General features: G+C 37.2%; 1 protein-coding gene across 2 annotated transcripts; it reads left to right on the forward strand.

The window, feature by feature from the left end:
- The first annotated feature begins 7 nt into the window (after nt 1-7).
- LOC146484184 (rho GTPase-activating protein 24-like) lies at nt 8-21,821 on the forward strand. Of its 2 annotated transcripts, none has more exons than XM_085104977.1 (13): nt 8-129; nt 5,961-6,065; nt 10,132-10,234; nt 10,996-11,114; nt 11,760-11,880; nt 12,499-12,576; nt 13,415-13,549; nt 14,002-14,095; nt 15,443-15,539; nt 17,593-17,726; nt 18,620-18,723; nt 19,692-19,839; nt 20,520-20,749. In XM_085104977.1, the coding sequence occupies exons 1-13, from the start codon at nt 61-63 to the stop codon at nt 20,608-20,610; spliced, it is 1,398 nt and encodes a 465-aa protein (XP_084961103.1). In that variant the 5' UTR covers nt 8-60; the 3' UTR covers nt 20,611-20,749. The 2 variants fall into 2 exon arrangements, with proteins under 2 accessions (XP_084961103.1, XP_084961104.1); XM_085104978.1 differs by lacking the exon at nt 8-129 and adding an exon at nt 1,815-1,943 and having other exon boundaries at nt 20,520-21,821.
- Nucleotides 21,822-23,044: the final 1,223 nt, after the last annotated feature.

Below are 23,044 nucleotides of genomic sequence, written 5' to 3' on the forward strand. Positions count from 1 at the left end.
TTCCCTGGCTTGAATTTCACCTGCGTTTCAAGAAATTTTTCGTTTAATGGCACAAGTTGGATGCCAAAATGTTCAAGCTCCCGCCAGAAAGACACTTCTGTTGGTTGGTACAATGTTATCCAAGATTCGGTAAGTAAGTTGATCCTTGATGAGAGGTTTCAAGCCGATTCAGTGCCGATTGTGCAAGTGAAAATAATTTCCCTGATATATTGTTGAAACGAGGTCATCGTCACAAATCCATGTGGATTCTAGTATCCGCGTACAAATTATAAGAAATTATACTGTAATTTTGAAGGGACGTCAAATATGGAGCAACTTTCCGGAGCTATAAAAAGCGCCAAATTCAATTGACACCTTTGAGAAAAAAAAAATTAGAAGTACTATCTCCGGTCATTACACTAGTACATAAAATTAATTAGTTGTAAAAAAATATATATTGTCTTAGCTTTACAATACAGACATGAATTATGTGTTATAAATAATGCAGCATAAATATTGTAATAGGGGCCGTCTCCCCGTTAAGCCTACAAGGGTTTGTTGAGAGCTCCTGCTTCATAAGGAATAACTATTATAGACTGTATCGTTGTAAACATACAAAATATCTTTCTGGGCAAATAAAGATTGATTGATTGCCTGCTCAGTTAAAATCACACATTCATTTCATCCAACAAGTCCTCTGGTAGCTAACAACAATGTGTTGGTATTCTCGCGTTCACTTATGCCGTGATGTTGATGTTTGGCCATTCTCAAATTTAGTTTTGCCCTCCTTGTTATATTTAAAAGTTTCACGGACGAGGTTTGTTTGGCTTGAGACTGAACTGAATACCCAGGCACAGTCGAACAATTTTCTCACTTCAACGGAAGAGGATCCCGTCGTTAGTTGCCTGGTAATTGAACGGCTTTGAGTCTATCAGAGAGCTGCAAAAAAATATAACAAAGGATAATGCGGAAAGAATAGGAATAAAAAATGTATCTATACATGTATTTGATTTCATCATGACTCGGTCAAGGTGCCAATTCTGGAAATGAAAATCCCTCTCCCCTCGTGAATCCCCAAATGTATCGCAGCAACACAGTCAACGCTTTAAGGTCAGCCGGATGGTAACGCCAGAATCATTATGGGGGAAGATATGAACTCGGTAAGAACAAAGAAGTACGATACAACGATACGAGCCGGCTAGGTACCAACTGGTACACGCTCATAGCCAAATGGAATCTATTTGTTTTATTCATTGTCTACGATATCAATTATCCTCCGCAAAACTAAAAGTGTTTTAAAAAATCGTCCTATTGATGATTTAGAGATTGCAAGATTGGGAGGGCAATTTAATTGGATTTTACTACATTATTCAATTAACTGAATTGATCAAAAACAAAAGAGCCCGCCTATTGGCTAATGCAAAGATAACAAGGCTTATGATTGGCTCACAATCTGAAGCTTAATTTAGACTATCGCAGTCATGACCGCAAAATTAAGCAGTTGGGAAAAAAGAGCCTGAAAAAAAAAAGAATGAAGTGAAAATATTATTCTCTGTGTTGTCTTAATTCGTAGGTTTTTTTTTTTTTTGCTTTTGATTCTACTTTCGCGCCCAGGGAAACGCTTGATGCACAGGATACACCAGCTCAGTTAGTGGTTGCGAGGCGACGGTCTTTTTCAGTTCAAATATTTGGTATTTCCAGGGGTGTGTGATATCACTTTCCTCTGTAAGTGAAACACAAGCGCTTTGAGTTTTCTCTTTCCGCGCGTTATTTGTCACGCTCTGTGATTGGTCGACTGATTGGTCCGCTCATACTGGCTAGTTCCCAGCGCTTCACTACCCAACCGTGAATGGAGGCGTTTCAAAATGGCTGCTGCGTTTTCGTGCAGTGTATAGTTTGCAGTTTATAGTGCCACTATGCAGAAGCAGCCCATACCACCGGTTAGGAGCCACAAGCAGAAAATTGTAAGTCGTATTTCCTTACTTACTGCGTGGATTTGGTAAGAAAAAGCGGAACTGTTTCAACATGAAAAGCTCACGTACCTGTATGGTTCGAGAGCTATTTTTATTATTCTGCTGGATGAAGAAACGTTCTTTTCACTATTTTTAATCTTGTAGAAAGTTTTTTTAAGCTACTTTCTTAGTGAAATTGCCCCTTCCCTTAATCTACAGCTCACAGATCGCAACCTTTGTAGGCGGCCGGTTTTCCTACTGTACATATCATGCATATTTATGCATTTTTCTTTACAAGTTTTTTGGATCCCATTTTGTTTAAATGACACATGTGCCAATTTCTTATTGACCTTTATCTTCTCTTGCTTTGATATGAACACAGATGTAGGAGGTGGAATGTACAGCCAGGTTTTATAAATTGGGTATGAATAGATTTCAGCTTTGAGATAATAAATTTCTGGAAGAAATGTTTAGGAAATAGCTTTGTCCTTGTAAGGTATCAGTGTTAATGTTGATGGCTTTTCAATCTATTGGAAGCCTGGATGGGATGTATGGATGTTGACGTAAATTAAATTTATGGCAAGATCCATACATTCTGTGCAGCCTTCATCCTCAAGGCATTATAACCTGGGCATTTAACCATGTAGTCATGTAAGGTGAAGTGAGGAATTCACTGATAAGTTGCCTGTATTGAATGTTAGATAATTTATTGAGTTAGGAATAGTTAACACTGCACTGGGCAAAAGATAGCACCAATGCTTAACTCTGGTTTTGGCAACAGGAGGATGGTTTTATCCTCTCTTGCTTTGATATGAACATAGATGTACATGTATGAGGTGGAATGTACAGCCAGGTTTTATAAATTGGGTATGAATGGATTTCAGCTTTGAGATAATAAATTTCTGGAAGAAATGTTTAGGAAATAGCTTTGTCCTTGTAAGGGATCAGTGTTAATGTTGATGGCTTTTCAATCTATTGGAAGCCTGGATGGGATGTATGGATGTTGACGTAAATTAAATTTATGGCAAGATCAATACATTCTGTGCAGCCCTCATCCTCAAGGCATTATAAAGCGGCATTTAACCATGCAGAATGTTAGACAATTTATTGAGTTAGGAATAGTTAACACTGCACTGGGCAAAAGATAGCACCAATATTAATGCTTAACTCTGGTTTTGGCAACAGGAGGATGGTTTTATCCTCTCTTGCTTTGATATGAACACAGATGTACTTGTATGAGGTGGAATGTACAGCCAGGTTTTATAAATTGGGTGAATAGATTTCAGCTTTGAGATAATAAATTTCTGGAAGAAATGTTTAGGAAATAGCTTTGTCCTTTTAAGGTATCAGTGTTAATGTTGATGGCATTTCAGTCTATTGGAAGGCTGGATGAGATGTATGGATATTGACGTTAATTAAATATTAAAAAATTACAAAAAACGTGGATAAAAATCACTGGTGCAAGTACAAAATAAAATGAAAATATATACAATTCAATGTGAGCTTCTGTGTCAATAAATCTTCATCCACTTTTTGTTAACTCGTGAATGCGCGCATGCACAATGAACAAGTTATAGCGATAGCTGAGTGTGGACTTGGTTGGTCGTTCGGTTCTGTCGTTAACTTTCGGGCGTGCGCAGTGAATGAGTTTTAAATTCAATTAGTGGAAAAAACACGCGAACATTTATTGTTCATGGCGCATCAGGAAATTCTTATTCAATATGTAGAGAATAATTTGACGATCATTTAGTGCAAGAATGGAGATTTTTCGTTCAATCTGAGTTTTCAGTTTTTCAGAAAGTCCGGGGTCGTAAATGCAATTAGTGAAAAAGAAAAACGTGAAAATTTTTTTCACGACGTGTCAGAATTCTCTCATTCATTCTGTAGAGAATAATTTGACAATCATTTTAGTGTAAGAATGGAGATTTTTCGTTGAATCTGAGCAAAGTTATAGGTTTTTTCGTTTTTTTTTCTACAAAGTGCGGTTTCTTTTGAGAATTAAAAATAATTTAATTTAGAAATAATTTAATTAAAAATAATTTAATTTGTCAGTTTTCACGGGAAAGTGGAACGTGCCGTGTCACACATCATTGACGTCGTAAACAAAATTATGCAAATTTCTGGTGTAATGAACACTTTAAGAAGACCCATTTTTTCTGTAGTTTGAGTAATCAATATCGCATTTTTTGTGCGGTATTTATGTTTATTGAATCAATAAAATAATGTAATGTGCAGTTCTAGAAAATATCCATACTCCTCCCATGGAAGGTTTTTTGTTTTGTAACCCCCATCCTCCAAGGAAATTCCAGTTTAGCTTCATACACTGTACTTTGCTTCTAAAATTTTGACTTTTAAGACCCCCCTCCCCCTAGGAATTTCAGATGACCTTTCATGGGGTGGGGATGGATTTTTTCTTGAACTGCAAAGTTGACATTTTTCAAGACACTTTGAATCTTCATGAGGACATGTTTTCTAACATTTGACCTTGTGCATCTTAACTGAGGTTGACACGTTTTTGTGACTTCTTGATCTAAAGCATATTGTTGTTTGTTTCCTATTGTCTAGTAAGTTATTTGATCAACTTTGCTTCTTGTAAATTTGTGTGTGGGGTGATAGAGAATTAGAAATTAAAAGTGGGAGCTTACAGAGGGAGAGAACTAAAAACTAAGAGGAAATATTAATAGTAACCAGAGAAAACACCTGCTTTCTTAGCAGTTGTTCATGAGCAGATTACATTCTTCACATTGTTATAAAGAAAGATACTGCTTTAGCTCTGGATGTCGTTTACAACTGCCTATCCCCTCTGTGCCTATCCTAATATGCTAGAATTAAAGTTTGTTGACAAAGATTCTTCAGCATCCTAAACAAAGCATTATATCTAATTGTATCCAGGATCCTATGGGATCATATACTTGAGCATCGTAGCAAGATCCTCCAAGATCCATGCAGGATGAAAATCTGTGCAGGGACCTCAAGGTTCATTGCATTATTATGTGAGATCCTTCTGTCAGGTCTTTGAGGATTATAGATGAAGATCCTTGAAGATTTTCACCAGGGAAAATAGTTGGTCCTTTGAGTTCCTTTTTTTTTTTAAATGGAAAAGGGTACAGTGGTTACTTCCAGTAGAACAATCGATAATGCAAACATATGCTCTCCAGGAGAAGTTTGAGAGTAGTACATGTAATATGCAATCCACTTTTTATTATTTTTATTTTTTTTTATTCGCCACCTTATTATGATACAATATTAATTTACAGAAATTTATTTAAGTATGGCAGGAAAGCCAAAAGAAACCATGAGGCTTATACAATTTTTAACTGAACGGCAAAGGCAGCCGTAACAATAATACGAAAGAAAAAGGTATATATAAAAAAAAAAGAAGACAAAGGACAAAGCTGACAGAAAAGGAAGGAGAGTAAGGGGGTGGAGGGAAAGGAACAAGTTAAGTAAGAAGGAGTTACTTTAGATTTTTCTTTAAAGTACATACACTAACTGAACTTGCAACGTCTGGACTAAGTGAATTAAAAAACAAGGGACCTTGGTATTGAAACGAAAAATGTCTTATGTTAGTTCTGCACTCAGGAACATAAAGGAACTGGCATTCCTGGTATCATAACCATGAACCTGATTCTTTCGTAGAAAGGTGTTATTAAATGCATCTGGTAACAACCCAGTTTCATATTGAAACATTTTTCCTATTTCTGCTAGATACATATCATTGCATAGATACATATCATTAGATACATATCAGTTGCTTCATGCTACAGAGACCTAGGACTGTCATTAAGTTTTGAAAAAGCTGGTTCTTCCAGAAAAAATAGTCAACCATAAAGTAAAGAAAGTGGAATAGCCTGTTTTCTTTTAGTCATTTTGAAACTATGCCTAGCTGGTCTTCTGCAATGTACCCATCTGGTAGTTTCCAGCCATAAATCTCAACTGGTCAACAGCTACTGATGACAGCCCTGGAGTCAAGATCCAAGCATTAGCTTTCTTTCATTCTCCGTTCATGTGTTATGTTGTTGTTCATAGGAACATTGTGGCTGGCTTCGTAAGCAGGGTGGCAGATATAGAAACTTAAGATCAAGATGGTTTGAACTTAAAGGAGATCAGTTGTATTACTTCAGGGACAACAATGTAAGTAAACTGTAAACTGTAGACAGCTAAGAGTGAAAAAAATCATCATTTTGTTGAAACAATTTGACCACTTCAACACTTTTAATTTGTAAGTCTGTATCTCTTCTCCCTTAAATGCATGCACATTTGCAAATTAAAAAGAATGGTTTAAACAGTCATGTTTAAACATTGTTTTAAGTGTTGTTTGTCCATGACCATTGTCTCTTTTCCTAAGAGCAAAACTCAAAGAAAACTTTGAGCTTTGAACTTCAAAGAATAGATACAGGTAATTTACCAGGACAATAAATATCCATGCCTATTGTTTCTGTAGGCTACGGTGTTTGTTGATTTGCTCAAACCATTTTCCTTTAAGTGATATGATATGACTTGGACATTGACTATTGTGAATGATTGAGGCACTGTTTTATCAACAAGTACAGCAAATTCACTAGGGTACCCCAAAAGATTTTACTTACTGACTGGATGGCAGGGTAATTTATTTTCATCGAGATTACGGAACAAGTGGTGCCTGCATTTTATACTCGTGGGAGAAGGGCAAATCTTCAAGAAAACAACAAAACCAAAAAAACCAAGAATAGTCCAGCTGCTAACGACCAGAAATGTTCGTTTTATGATAAAAGCATGAAACTTGGCAGGCTTACTAACCTCTGTGAGAGAAATATTTCCTGATATGGAGCCATCCCAAATTAACACCCAGCGTCACGTACAGCGCATGTCAAAAAATAGCATATGAAGCCTTCACATGGAAGCGAGGCAGATGTAACATGCTGATTTCCTGGCGTTGCTTTGACAACTATGTTTAGTTTCTTGCTTTGTATTATTAGAGCACGTTATATTATACAGTGCTTTTGAATATAAAAGCAAGTCATGTGACTGATCACGTGACTGTTTGCATTCGATTAACAGCCAGGTGATTTGAAATAATTTTCAACCCTTCCATGAATTTTGAAATAAAGTCATTAAAAATGTACACCTAGAAGCACACAATTATGCATGCACAAAATTGGAGCGTCGGGAATTGCATGAAATCGAGACTGACACATTCATGTTGGTTTTGTTGAGATAATCCACTTGGATAAGGCCCTGCGCCTAAGAAACAATCGATGATTTCCAACTGAAAAAAAAAATGACTGATTTTTTCCCCTTAAGTAGAGGCTACCAAATACTATTTCAAAATGAACTCCCTCCTGAAAGTCAAAGCATTATACAAAAAAGCTGATATCTTCTCCAGTGAGCCATCATCATCATCATCATTGTTCGCCTCTCAAGGTCGGGACGTACGCAAACTTCATGATCCACCATAGCGTTCCCGAGATCTGACCTTTCTATCCCTGAGTTCCTGGCAATCATGTCGGGAAAGGTCAATCTTCTGGAGTGGATAGGGCCACTTGGCTTCCATAGTAAGAGGGACTGGGTAATCTCACCCATAGCTCTCTGGCAATGACCAGCGAATTGAAGTTGCGACTTGGCGAGCTTCTGGGAGAGTGGTAGAAGATTTCCGTAAATGCTCTTGTGAACGTGTGGCGTGCTCAGAAAAGGGAATGTTTTAAGGACGTGGGAGTAGATTGGTATATGTCCCATCAAGCCGTTGTTGTTGACGCGAAGTTAGTGTCCACGTCTTGGGACTGTAAAGCAGAATTGGTTCAATCAACATATTAAGCAAATAGATTTTCTCTTCATTGGCAAGGTCAGAATGTTATATCTTGTTGAGCTTATTACACGCAAGCTAAGTGTTTACGGGACTTCACATCCTTTTGTCAGTAGATTATGAATGGGCTGAGATATTTGAAGTCGTCGACTTGAGTGATCATTCCGCCTGCTAGTGAGCGCAGGTGACACTTTGTAGTAGTGGAAATGAACTGTTTTGCAATGTCATCTGCAAAATCAAGATCTGTTGGATATTTTGCAAGGTGCCTTTGGCTACGTTAAGGATAGATTTGTAGGCCCTGTTCATTGATGGTGTGTAGTGAGAGGAGGAGAACATGGTCCAGCACAATGATGAATAGGAATGGTGCTAAAGTTAGCCGGCAAGTCCTGTGGAGGCACGGCGATCAAGCTCATCTTGTATACCTGAGCCCTTAAGGGAAATGTGTGGGTTTTTTTTCCTGTGATAAAGCAGACTCCCCTTCGGGACTACGTGCCCATTCAAATCTTGAAGTAGACAATAAAGTGAGAGAATGTGCCATCCTCTTCAATGAAGTTTTTAGCAAAGTTATCTATTAGTGACATACGATACCAAGCGCCAGGTCTCCCTGCACAAGCAGACGAGGCAGTCAAAGTCCCCCAAGGATACCACCTACAGATCCATAGAAGAGATAGCATTTGCTGAACTGATTGACAATTGCAAAGATTACCTCGGGTTAACTGTGTTTGGACCTTGCAAGACTCCACTCAGCCAAATTTGAAGAACTTGGAGTCTGCACTTCAGATTTGAAGGATTGATAATTAGCAGACCTTCCAGATCTAAACACTCCCTTTCTCAACGAAGAGACATCCTTTATGCCTAAGGCATACCATCTTGCAAGCTGCGAGTAGATATTCTGCAGCTTCAGAAATCCTTTGAATGAAAGATTTCCCACAAACCGCCAAAGTGATGCTATTCCATCAACTCTCAAGACCCTTGTTAACATGATTATCAAAGGCCCCACAGTCCATCCGTAGCCCGGCCTGTAGAGAGTGACTCAAATTAAGCTGGTATGACCTTCTCTCATCTTTTCATCTTTAACAGCATCTCAAGCGATCAAAATCCCTTTTCTGCAGTGTAGTTTCCGCCACGCAAGAGAAAGGAATGTCCTTTCCTCCGCCTAATCCATGCATTAAAGATTTAAGGAGAAACAATAAAGGGACGTCTTTTCAATGCTATGTTTGGCGTGGGCCTTGCATTTCTTATGACAGACCTCTTGCTTTTCCCGATATCGCAAACAGTGTTTGTACAAAGATTGAAAAGAATGGCATTGCATGTCCTCCAGAACTGTGAGATGGTCTGTTTACAACTGCTGGACCTTGTTCTTGGAAAATATAGATTAAAAGCTAAGCTCCACAAGTGCACACGATTCGTTCCTTGCAACAGCTTTCTCTCTTGTGCAGCTCCAACAAATGAGGAACCCGAGGTTGATAGTGGGATAAATACTGTACCTTTACACACTGTACACTGTGCAAATACTGTTCCTGCAGACTCTGAAGCTTCCAAAGGGGCACAAATTTCAGCCCCTTTTCTTGAAGTGCCTTCGGCAGTTTTAAGGGAAATTAACTTAAACAGTTCCCAAGACTACAAGTCATATAAAGCCAGATCTTGACATTTTGGCAAGCACATCATATCAATTAAACGTAAGTAACTCGATAATGTATCTTAGCCTAAATTTCATGCATAGTTCCAATGTGGTACTTTTTGTGCATGCATTAATATGTGTTTCTGGGTGAATATTTCTCATAACTTAAAATCAGAATTCAGTCAGAGAATGGTCAAAAACCATTTCAAATCATTTAGCATCCAAGTACTTTCCGATGAGGAATCTTAACCATGTAATCAGTTGCTGATGCTCTGCTGTTCATCAAAGACAAAACAGTCATGTGACCTTTTTTCTATTCAAAGGCACTATATTATGCGCTTTCATGATAGAAAGTAAGTAACTAAACAGAGAAGCCAAAGAAACGCCAAGAATTCAGTATTTTACTTTAGTCTTGCTTCCATATTAAAAGGCTTTATATGCCATTTTTCAGACATGCGCATTACGTGGCTCTGGGTGTTAATTTGGGATGGCTCCATATCAGAAAATGTTTGTCTCATAGAGGTTAGCAACCCTGCCAAGTTTCATGCTTTTATCATGAAACGAACAATTGAACCATTTTTTGGTCGTTAGCAGCTGGACTAGAACAAATAGTATGATCAGTAATTAAATTTAGTATTGGTTCTTTTGTTGTGATGGTTAAGTGCATTTCAAGCTGAATTTATTGCGATCTCTGATTGTTGTATTGGCAGAACACATTCATTTGTCAAATGAATAACCCAGCATCCAGCTTAAAGCCTCACAATCAGTGTTGTTTGAAAAGATGATTTTTTTCCCAGGAGCCCAAGACACCTATTGCCTCAATTCCTTTGCCTGGGAATGAGGTTATCAGATATCCATTGGACCCTGGGGAGCCAGGAAAATTCAAATTTGAAATTGTTGGTGAGTGAATTGTAAATACTTAGAATGTATTTTTATATATTTAAATAATTTATTTCTAATTTTGTAGTCTTAAACAGAGCAGATGATGTTTATTGTGTGCATTGTTAGCTTTTTATGAATGTGATTATTGTCTTCAGAATTTCATAATAACATAAAGCATAGAAAAGGCAACCTTAATTTAATTGCTTTTAATGTTTTGAAGGTAATAATTACCATATAAAATAAAAAATAAATTAATGTAGTTAAAATGTGTACATTTGGTTATCGATTTTCTGTTATATTAAGGATGGTGCCTACTAATACTGAAGTATTTTTGCGCGGTTTATGACTATATGCGGGGAAAGCAGATCTAAGCCAGGGCTGTTGGAATCCAAAAAGAAAACTGGGGGTAACCACACATTTTTTAGAGATTATTAAGCAACAATTATTCTAAAAAGCAGTAAAATACAAAGCAATGTATGGTGTTTTTTTCCAGATTGAAGCTTTATTATCTCTGAAAAATGCATGGTTACTCCCAATTTTCTTTTTGGATACCAAAAGCACTTGCTAAGCTCTGCTTTCTCCACATAGTTTTAAACCATGCTAATTAATATTGTTAAATCCATGTTACTTTCATTCAGCATTTACTAATTTCCTCTAACAAGGTAATGCATAAATCTATATTCCAGAAAATGACTTTTCCATACATTTACATCTGCATGTAATATTATTGTAGGCATTGCATGCTGTATCTGATGGATGTAAATAATTTTTATTTTCAGCTGGGAAGGACAAAGAGGGCCGACCTGTCTCCAGCACCCATGACACTTTTCTCTTGATAGCTTCATCTCAGAGAGAAATGGACGAATGGATACAAGCCATCAATAGAATAATATATGCAGTAAGTTGCCATCAGATTGAATATTACATACTTTTTACAAAGTAATAATAATAATAATGATAACAATAATAATAATAATAATAATAATAGTAATAGTAATAATAATAATAATAATAATAATAATAATAATAATAATAATAATAATAAAAACATATTTATGCAGGATGACCATTTCAGTTATAAAAACTGCTATCAACATGGGTCCTGCGTTAAAAAAAAGACAAAAACAAACAAACAAAAACTAGATCTAGAAAAGCCACATAAGAAATCGAGAAACGAGAAATCATCCATATGAAAAGAGATAAAAGGACTAAAACTAAAACCAAGGTTCATGTACATGTAACCATTTGCTGTGCATGATATTTTGTAATGTATCTAGTGTTTCAGACTAGGAATTGGAATGTGCATGCATTAATTTAATTTTATTAGTGCTTTAATCAATAATTTGTTTGCTAAAAATGTACTAACTTTTATTTTCACAGTCTAAAAATCTCTCAGAATCTATAGAATGTTTGACACATCCATGTATCTTTCATTAGAATCAGTAGAGTAATGTAGTGGTAGAAATGAGATCAGTAATTGGATAGTCCAGTGTTTGTTAAAAATTTGAGTCGGGCTTAAATAACCAAACTTTGTTTCATACAGCCTGTAGGAGGCGGAATGTTTGGCAGAAGCCTGGCTGAAACAATCAAGTTTGAGACAAGGCGTGGTGGTGGATTTGTGCCTCTTGTTGTTAGCAAATGTGTAGAGTTCATTAAAACATATGGTAAGAGGTCCGCTATACTGTATATAATGTTATATGCCACCAGTTCATCATCATACATGGCCAGTTTAGGGTGGTTGCACACAAGCAAGTTAAGAAATCCATTGACAAGTTTTGTACTTTTGTGTGTGACTGTTTGACATAATTTATACCTTGTCAAGTTTTTCCTTGTTCAATTATATGAAATGATTAGGGAAATAAATATCAAGTAGTAAATGTTGATAAGTACAACAAAATTATAATTATATCTTAACTTATCTTAGCTTAATTGATATCTTATCCGTGTAACAAGTATGTAACCCTTTATTGTGCTATTTCATTCAGTTTCGTTAAAAAAAGACTGCTTGTCTCACTTATCTGTTTAAAAATCAAAACAGAATAAAAGACTACTAGGCACCACAATACTGAAGTGAGTGAGTGGAGGGATCGGAGATCTGTGGTGAACTGTACAAAAACAGAGAGCAAATAGTTGATCAAAAAAGAGCGGAAAAATGCAAAGCACCTTGGCATTCCATAGGGCCTGCCTGTTTCAAAAGAGGTGATGCCCTTTGCATGGCCAACATCAACTCAGTGTAGCCTGAATTCTATTTTACCCTATAGTTTTATTTGTATTTGCATTAGGTTTAACAGAAGAAGGATTATTCAGATTACCAGGACAAGCAAAAAATGTTGCAGACTTGAAGGATGCCTTTAACAGAGGTACATGTACATAACACAAACATTTAATAAGTACACTGTCATGTCATGTAAGCTCATTCAGGTGAGAAGTAAATGTGCCGGTTTGCTAACCTCAGCGTCTTGAGCATCTCTCTTAACATCACTCTGATTGTTATTCAAAATGTTAGCATGGCATCTTTTTTTTACTGACAGAGATATATTGTGTTGCATGTTCCATTTGGCATAATTTTCTGTTGCATGCTTTTAAAAAGGCTAATGCCACATTTACTTACATACACACCCCTGCCCAATTAATTCCCCCCCCCCTCAATTTTACATCCCCAAATTGCTGGAATAGAACTAAATTTGAGGAGAAGAGAGTGTTAGTTCAAGCAATTTAGATGTTTAAGTGGTAAAATTATATGGCTTTTGTTTGTATCACCCACCTTTTTTTGAATTAATGCCACATTTTTTTTGAATTGATGCCACATTTTTGAGCCCAGTATGTTGAGGAGTGAAAGTGCCGGTAGGTTCATCATTACTGAAGCATGTTGAAGATATGGAATTCAAAATGATACACCCTGCCAAGAATGAATCTGTGTATTGTTAAAGGGGCACAGTCATTTACAGGGCATCTTGCCATGCTAAATTCACCGTGTTGAATTACTTACACCAGTGATACAGCCTATAAAAATATATTAAATTCTCATTTTGTACAACAATTCTAGTGAGCTTCACGCTGTGAATGCATGTGCTTCATTTGGACGAAAATAATAGAATTTTGACAGCTGAAAGTACACAGTAAATGTGAAAGGTCATGACTGTACCCTTTTAAACATAATTAGTGGAAAACATGTTTGTATGATTGAAATTGTAACAGGAGAGATTCCAGAGCTGGAGAACAGCAAAACTGAGGTTCACTCTGTGGCATCAGTGCTCAAGTCTTACTTCAGGGAGCTTCCTGAGCCACTCATACCTTACGACTACTTTGAAGTGTTTCTTACTGCTGCTAGATGTAAGTTACTGTTATTACATCATCTGCTCATGTCTGGCATCAATAGCTGGCAGTATTTTTTAATTTACTTATTTCCTTTGCACACTAATTAAAGACATCAAATGATCACCAAATTCTAAATACCGGTAGTATTGTACAATGTAGATCATCGTACTCTTTGTAAAATTCTTATCACGCCCCCCTAATGATGGCTGAAGTTTTAGCTGAAGCATTGGTATTTGAAACATTTTATTTTATATACATTAATTTTTTTAACCAGAGTAACATTTCATTTGTTACAATAATTTATTATAGATCTTGTTTGAACTGTTGTCAGTATTCAAGCCCACCCTTTGTTGTTTTTGATCATCATCTATGGGATTTTTCAAGTATAGCCCCTGCCCCTCCTTTCCCACACACCTGGTTTTCTTTGTTTAGTAATGACATGCCTCATGATTGGTTTTTCCTGCCAGGTTATGAAATGTATGAAGAAGATGGCATTGTTGCAATACAGAAACAGCTAAGAACACTCCCACAGCCAAACTACATCCTGTTAAGATATTTGTGGTATGCTATTTTAAACAGAAGTAAAGCCTCTTATAATAATTGACACTATAATTATTATAATGTCACCTGATGTCAACTCTCTCCTAGTCAGAACTTTAAGAAACGTTAGTTAAAATAATTAGGTGTTACTAATGTTACATTCCATTGACTGTATTCCAGAATAAGACTAAGTAAGACTAAGTGGAATGGTTGTTAGATTTCCCTTTTTAAGGAAATTTGGGAAGACGTTTGTGCAAACGTTAGCTGAAACATGCTAATTTAAGAGCCATTTTGTACTACAGTAACTCCGAAAGCCTCTCACAGGAGATTTCTTGCCATCATTGTATGTATTCCTATAATTTCCGGAATAGGGTCAATAGAATGCACCCTAATGCTAATAATAACTTAATTAAATATTATGTAATGGTATCTAGAGCGTAGCCAAGAGTGAGATCCTCTACATTGTACTTATTTGGGACTTCAAGCTAAAATCAAATGCTATATCTTTCTGTCTGAGAATTCTGTTAATAACAATTATTCTAATACATTTAGTTCAAAAGTTAAAATGACAATGCAAAAAAAAAAAAAAAAAGAGATCTTAAAAAATTGCTAATAAAAAGGTAAATTGTGTCTTGAAGAAAAGTCAGATGTTGATAGTATCAATTAACCCACTGGAATTTAATTTAACAGATGTATTTTGTGAACTGTTGGAATTATAGAAGTGTTAATTTTATGAGCTTTCAATGTTACCACTCACTTTTGGTAGCTACTTTCATGTATTCCTACCATAATCAACTTCTTCCTGATAGTCTCCAACATCTTTTCCAAACTAATCAGCAAATCCATAGTAACAATACTAGACATGCTTCTAATTATAGCTCTCACCCCTGTAGAACAAACATAAAACAGTTTAAATACAATTCTCCACCAGGAGGGTCCTAAGACATGTAATTCCCTACCGTATGTCCTTATCAGTTTGCCTTATATTGCCATTTTCAAGTGATCTCTCAAGCAATATCTCATCATTCAACAAGCTGAATATTACACTCGCCAACTAAATTTATGCTTTAACTTGAAAACCTTTTCATAAATGATGAGGAAGCCAGAAGTCATAAGCTTCTGTAGTTTCTTTACGCTTCCTCATCAGTTTAACTTCAAGATCTATGTACTTTCTTCTGTATAAATAAATAAATAAATAAATAAATAAATAAATAAATAAATAAATAAATAAATAAATAAATAAATGAATACAAAAAATTGTAATGTAAACCATGCATCTCAGAGATTTGTGTTACACTGCTTTTTGCTTCTCTGTACAGATGTGGTAATTTAATTGAACTAATTAGTATTGTGATACATTTTTTTCAGCCGCTTTTTATTTGAAGTTCAAGAGCATTGTAAACAAAACAAGATGGGTGTGAGAAATCTCGCGATGGTGTTTGGACCCAACATCCTGCGGTCAGGGGTGAGAAGATATGGAAGCTATTCTCTTATTCATCACTTTGCTTGTTTGCATTCTCATTACTCTCTGTGTATTAATTTAGAGGTTTATTTTGGAGTGGGCAATACAGTGAATAGAAAACTTTCACTTTATTCTTAGAAATAGTACATGTACATTGACAGTAACAGGGTGATTTACAAGCGGATTTTACTACAATAACCACGGCAGCATCATGTCCTACACATGATTTCTTAGGGTCATCACGTCAACCAAGTTTGCGTTAAATATGTCTTGGGAAAACACACAGCGTGATGGGCGTGATGCTCAATGAGTTTGCCTATAAATTCTGAAAGTCTCTGAAGACTCTCTTGGCCAAGACGAAACGCCGCGTCAGACTAGCCACAAACATTTCACAAGTATTAAACACACAGAACCCCCAAAAATTGATGTCAGATCTTAAGCAAAGAAGGAAGAAAGATGACTTATGATCTTTAAGACAACATTGAGTTGGCTAACGTTTACGTCATTTTCCAACGAGGCAAGAAAAAAGATGTGCGGTCTTTATTGTCAGTATTTCCCCTTAAGGTAGCCGAACACAGTTTTTCAGTACACAGGTGTTAGTAAACGTTATTTGAAAACTACGTACTTCTGAGTACCCGAAATTAGTATGGTGCAAGATTAACTAAGAAGGAATAAATTTTGATACTTCTTGTTGAGCAAGGTGCCGTTGCCATGGCAACACAGCAAGCTTTTAACTGTCCACAAATAATGGTTTTTCTTAATTTTAAGAAAATGCACTCATTAGATTTTTTCCATTTTTTGTATCCAGAAAAACTTACAAAATACTGACATACTGGCGCTGCTTCCATGTAATTTTAACAGACAGGTCTCCTGTAAATGTTGGTTTTGCACTTTAATGTTTTTTGAAGATACCCTCTGTTAGATTTTGTTTTTGGTTTGTAGGCAAGTTACGCTTTTAGAAAACTACTGTTTTGTCAAATTTCACGAAATTGTAACGTGCGGTTAATTAGAAAACAGTTCATTTCCATTAAAACAACCAGTCACAATTTTTTGCTCAAATGCGCATGCGTGGCTTTTAATTAGGTTTTCTCAGCAAAGATGAAAAGCGTACAAAAAGGCTTAGCTCATTGTGAACTCACTTTCTTTGTTCGGCGATAAATGAAGAAGGATTCACAAACGAGAAACTAAGTTATTTTAAGAGCAAAAATTACCTTTGTGATCCATTTGGTATAAAATCAAGGGATCGATAGTAATTTGCTTACCACAACCCTAGCGCGCGCTTAATAGCATCACCTAACAGAATGTGTAAAGCGCGCAAACTGTGTTCGGCCACCTTAAATCAGTGTATAATGGAACAACTACGTTGATCTTGATTGTTGAAGGGCTTGGTAGAAAACTATGCTACATGTAAGTGGAAAGTTGTCTGTTAAAGTCAAACTGCTCCAAAGATGTTATAGCTTGGTGTACAAATTTCCTGATAGGAGGACTCGGATTTCTTTTCTGAGTATGCCTGTTTCACTTACTGAATAATACATCATTCTCATTTATTCACCAGGCTTAAAATATTCCATCACATTTATTCCATTGCGCATATGCCACACATGACATTCCAATGCAAACAGTATGCAGGATGTTTGTCCCATGGACCTAGTTTAATTGCCTTAGCTCCCACGAGTCTCCTGTAGCTCAGTGGTAGAGCATCCGAACTAGTAATCGGAAGGTCTTAGGTTCGACTCCTGACAGGAGCACTCGGATTTTTTTCCGAGTATGCCTGTGTCACTTACTGAATAATACATCATTCTTCATTTATCTACAATGTATATAAAACAGGGGATTCACTCACTTCATGCTCAAATTTCTTACCATTGCTCTTTGTTGCTTCAAAGTGGTAGGCTAATTTTTGGAATTTCGGCCTCAAAGTCAACACAGATGGGGAACTATGTTTGTTATATAGTAATAGATCTGTCTGCCAAATGTGGATTTCTCTGCGGCCAACTTCCCACTTAGCCTACTTTTCATGGAATTCGTTGATGTTTTAATTGTGTTGTGATTTCAGTCAGAGGATCCCCAAGTGATGATGGAGAGTACAAACAATGTTACCGAACTCATCAGTATCCTGATCAGAAAACACGAGTTGTTTTTCCCTAAAACTGATGATGAAGACCTTCAGGCCCAGCGACATCTGCTAGGGTAATTGTCATTATTTCGAAACAAAAGTAACCAAAAAAAAAAAAGAAAAAAACAATTTTTTTTTCGCCTGACGTGATTACAGCCGCTAGAAACAGAAACTGCGATACTCGACTTTAATCAAAATCAAATCTCAAGGATACTGTGGCAGTACACTGTGGCATTATCTAGCACTACTTATTATGATTATGATTGATTATGATTATGATTATGATTATGATTATGATGATGATGATGATGATGATGATTATGGTTATGATTATGATTATGATTTTGATTTTGATTTTGATTTTGATTTTGATGATGATGATGGTGATGGTGATGGTGATGGTGATGATGATGATGATGATGATGATGATGATGATGATGATGATTATTATTCTTAGTAGTAGTAGTAGTAGATTTATTTTGGCTTCTAAAGTCGTAAAAACTAAAGGGGAGCAGAAAAGGGGAAATGTTATTGAGTGAAATGTTGCCGCGTGTGTTTTCCGCTTTAAATAGAAGAAGTAAAGTACACTGTGCAAACAAGCCCTCCTTACACTACACACGAAAATAGCGTCCGCGCATTAAGCATTGTCATGCGCACTCACTATTCCTGAGTAGATAGAGCAGGTCTGCTTGTAGTTCAGCTGAAACAAACAAAATTGGCTGAAAGTTAGGCGCAGGTACTAAAACTAGATACACGGGAATCTCTTGTAACTTTTAAACAATTAATTAGGCTTATGCAAGTCTTCATTTGGCTAGTTTTATACTGGTTTCCCAGTGTTCTGTGGTATTCAACTGTGTTCCTTGCTTCAGTGTATGCTAGCGCACTGAGGTGTTTCGCTTTTCGCACTATTACCGCGCGAGTCCTCATTGACTAATGGTAGTCTCAGTAGCTTTGATTTTGATTACAGAGGTGACTTGAATCTGATTGACTTCAATGTGGAACCTCCCCGGATGAACAGACAATTGCTAGTCACCGCAGCGACCGATAACAACGAACATGAAGATGATACTGGTATGGGAGGGGAGGGTAGAACTAATGCTAGAGATAAACATCCAGTTTTATCTTTGAAATGCGAAATACAATAGACCATTTCCGAGTTGCTTTGAACCTCATTATGAAAGCGAAGCTAAGTGCAAAGATTTTGTTATGAAAATTAGTTTTCATTCATATGCAAACAAAACTAAAAAGTTTTGCACTTGGCCTCACTTTCATAGTGACGTTCACAGCAACTCGGAAATGGCCTATTCAAGTAGTATAATGCTTAGACGTGTTCCGGTCCCCAAGCACCTGGTGTTTGTTTTTTCCCCCTCGGGCGGGGAAAAAATCCTGAGCTGGACTTGTAGGCAAGTCTATCTAGCGCTCAGTCATGCAAGAACCAGGTCAAACGCGGTAATCCACGAGAGAAAGGCAGTCAGTGAAAGAACTGAACTTCATAGGTTATTTCCTGGTACAGCTTATAAATGCATAAATATTTTCGTACCGTCAAGATTTTATTGCAATGAACAACATAACCAAGTTTATCACAGGGTTCGTGCTACTCCTTGAAGTCCTTGAAAAGCCCTGGAATTTAAGTTTAGATTTCAAGGGCGCTTGAAAAGCCCTTGAGAAGAATAATTTCTGCTGAAAGCGCTTGAAAATCAGTAATGAAAACTCCTTGAATTTTTGTTGGGATGGGAAATGATGTACTATTGTATCAAAGTAATTCAGGGATTGAGCGCAGATTTCAAAATCGGGGACAGATTACATCCGGGTGAACTTTTTAAAGTTGCTATTGACCATTGAAAACATTTTGAAACGTAGTGCAAGTCAAAGTAAACTTGCTTTGAATACTCCTTGAAAAGTCAGTTTTTAGTGTTTGAATACTCCTTGAATACTCCTTGAATTTTATGTCCAAAACCAGCACGGACTATGTTATCATTTGCTGTGTTGATTAGCACTGTGAATTAAAGGGTTTGGTCCGCGTTGATTCTTTGTTTCAGCTGAAGATCCGCGGAGTCAGATTCAAGAGTTAGAGAATGAATTAGAGCTTCAACAACAGCAAATCAAAGATCTGCAGTCAAAGCTTGAGCAAGAAGGAAAAGTTCGAGCAATGTTAGTACTGCGATTGGCGGACGAACAAAGAGCAAGGTTAGCTACAGTCATTTCTTACCCTGGGTACCAGAGGTTTTTTCTCGCGCGTGGCGGGAATACTTTTTCGGCTGAAGGCCGAACCCACGAGCGGCGAAGCCGCGAGACCGAAAGAAAAGGGAGCTTAAGCAATGACAACGACAACAACAACACCGCAAAACAATACATTTAGCGAGCAAAAACAATCACTCTGCACGTGCGTTTTACATTTTGGTACATTTCTTTGCCGTCCTCTGCAAAACAACAACGTGAAATGACCAAACTTAAGGTTTTGTGGAGAACGTCAACGGACGGCGGGGAATTTTTCATTTTCTTTTTTTAACTTGTACGCTACTCCTACCAATTTGCAATTGGTTCCTGGATAGCCTGGTTCGCCATTTTTGTAAAAGTTGAGCGAGTTGAAATAATCGCGAAGTAGCACAGATGAAATAAAGTTATATTTTCAGGTGACGTTTTCGTTGCCGTGACCGTCGTCGTTGCTTAAGCTCCTTAAAGACTTGACCGAAACCGGGAACCCTGCATGAAAAGTCTATGGCACCCAGTGTACTTATCTCTAGAACGAGCTTTTCGTTAGATCGACATCGTGCTTTCCTTCCCTGTGACTTAAATTCAAGTTGATTTGTAGTGGGATTGTTACTGTTACTGATTACTTTTTTTTTCTTTTCTTTTCCTTTCTTTAGAGAATCCGCAGAAGACCGGTTGGAAAAGCTACAAGCCGCTATGGAGGAGTTTTGCGCTAAATATGGAAGCTGGGAGCCGGCTCAAAAATAACAGTTTATCAACTATCCATGCATATGTGGCCAAGGTAGACCTGATCCACGTAGGCTGAGAGGAGAGAGCTGTTGAATTCTGTAGCAAGCTAGTAAATACTTTAACCCAGGAACATCAGATTATTAAGTAGCGCAGTGATGATCCGGATGCGAGAAGTTGCACGAGCTTCACACAACCTGAACAGTTGTGGTCTTCAGCGTCCGTGTTAAGTAGCAATGCAACGAACAACAAACAAATCAAATTGAAGGATAGCAATGCGAATTACACTTACCATCAAATTCACCATAGAAATTGAAAAACAATCAAACAAAATGCTTGATATGATAAGTTTTTTGTAATGACTGACCGGCTGTGATGAAAAATCATCCAATCTTATAAGTTCTATGCGTACGGTGCGCGACCTTGTTTGGACTGCGCTTCTTAGGCACAGGGTGCTTATTTAGAGATATGTTTGTTCGTCTAGTTTGAGAATCACGGTATGATTTAATGCATTGAATGGAGCGTATTGATAGCATCAGATTGCATTTTGCTCTTTGGTGTTTAGATACCTCAGTGTACCTTCAAACCGGGTTCGAGCTCATCCCGAGTCCCTCGTAGTTCACCCGGGTACCTGTAATCCTGTAATTTCATTCCGATGACTAGTGTACGGTTGGTTTATGTTCCTTTTTGTTTCCAAACCGCCATAAAAGCACGATAGACCTTTTAACTGTTATCGGAATGAAATTCGCAGCGGTTTTATCTAAGCACCCCCTAATTATAACTTGACCCCTTCCTGTAAAGTTTTAAAGTTGCGTCCTAACACGGGCGTGTATGAACGATGGCACTTATTCGAAACAGTAATTTAGCTAACACTGCACTGCGCTACATTTTGGAATTGTATTAGACAGCATTCTAAGCGACTTCAGGAAAACAAAGAAAAGCCAAAGAGCGTCATCCCAAACAAGGGCAGATTATTTATGATTTAGGGCCTTGACAGACTAGACAAATTGTTATCGTCAAATATTCTGTTGTCGATCATAATAAGAGTGTTCGATAACAAAAAAAAAAAAAATCCAGTGTGAACCAAGTTATCTATAACAAACTGCAAAAAAATAGTTACCGACAACAAATAAGCTTTCCTTTTCAAAAAGGAAAACTACTTTAGTTGTCGGTAACAAACGCGGCAGTTTTGTTGTCGATAACTTTAAATAAATCGGTTTACTTCAAGAAACATTGCAATCTCGTACCCAGAGTCTTCAGGCTTTTTGGTCAGCGGAGCAACGCCGGGAAGACTCTGGGGACATCGAATTTTATTACCGCAGGATTTCTGCGGTAAAACAATGGAAACCGTTACGGAACAGCCAATCAAAAAAATTGAATTTTTTTGATGTCCCCAGAGTCTTCCCGGCGTTGCCCCGCTGACCAAAAAGCCTGAAGACTGTGGGTACGAGATTGGAAACATTGTCGACATCTACGCCATCTTCAGTGTTATTTTGTCAGAGGTTTGACATGCGCAGCAACGCTAGTTACCAAACTCCCACAGCTAAAAAGTTATTGATCATTTTAGCCTTTAGTGTGTGGTAAAGCTCAATCGAGAACTAACGTAGTTGTCGAATCATTTTTGAGTCGACAACTTTTTTTCCAGTCTGTCGAGGCCCTTAGAGCAATTTAGCACTTTAGAAATTGACTACAAATCAGATATAGCCTTTAAAATATTTTATCTCGCTCGTTTTAGAAACAGATATGTATCTGTATATATGACATCGTACCTATTTTTGTACATTAAACGTTTTCTGCTAGCTGGTGTGTCAAGCTTTCATTGTTATGGCCCGGAAACAGATCGGACATGATGGAGCATTGTGAAGTTGCTGACTTTGATTCCGCTTTAGGTTCGCTGATTGGAAAGAGGTAACAGTTACCTTGTTGAAAGTGAATATATGAAAATTCATACATTTGAACTGCGGAAGAAAGAATACTCATCAAGCAGTTGCAAAAAGAAAGCCTGACGATCATTTGCTTATTCATTCTTTCTTCCGCAGATCATATATATGAATTTTCATATACTCTCTTTCATCTCATCACCTTTACGGGTATAATATGAATTCACAATACGACCAGCTCCCAGTTGGCTTGATAGCTCAATTGGTAGAGCACTGCACCGGTATCGCAGGGGTCATGGGTTCGTATCCCGTTCAAGCCTGAATTTTTTTCAGGCTTTCTTTTCGCAACTGCTTAAGTTGTGTATATAACTGCGATGTCCTTTAACTTATTCAGTTACCTTATTACACGAATTTGTCGAAACTTTCTGTTAAGTAAGTTGATTTGGTTTTTACAGCCGATTTCACTGCAGTGTGATCAGACCATGGTGAAGGAAATTCCCCTTCAGAGTCCTTTTAAGGGCAAATTTCCTTTGTTATTGTCGCATGAAAGAAATTCTCCCAAATACCGTATTGCA

This window comes from Pavona decussata, unplaced genomic scaffold (genome assembly GCF_977016875.1).
Source record: "Pavona decussata unplaced genomic scaffold, jaPavDecu1.1 SCAFFOLD_36, whole genome shotgun sequence".
Taxonomy (NCBI): domain Eukaryota; kingdom Metazoa; phylum Cnidaria; class Anthozoa; order Scleractinia; family Agariciidae; genus Pavona; species Pavona decussata.

Excerpts from the sequence above, each read along its gene's own strand:
- LOC146484184 (XM_085104977.1), top strand. The coding sequence starts at position 61 with ATGCCAAAATGTTCAAGCTCCCGCCAGAAAGACACTTCTGTTGGTTGG. Across the intron at positions 11,115-11,759 it reads TCAATAGAATAATATATGCA|CCTGTAGGAGGCGGAATGTT; the intron begins GTAAGTTGCCAT and ends TGTTTCATACAG. Across the intron at positions 12,577-13,414 it reads GAAGGATGCCTTTAACAGAG|GAGAGATTCCAGAGCTGGAG; the intron begins GTACATGTACAT and ends AAATTGTAACAG.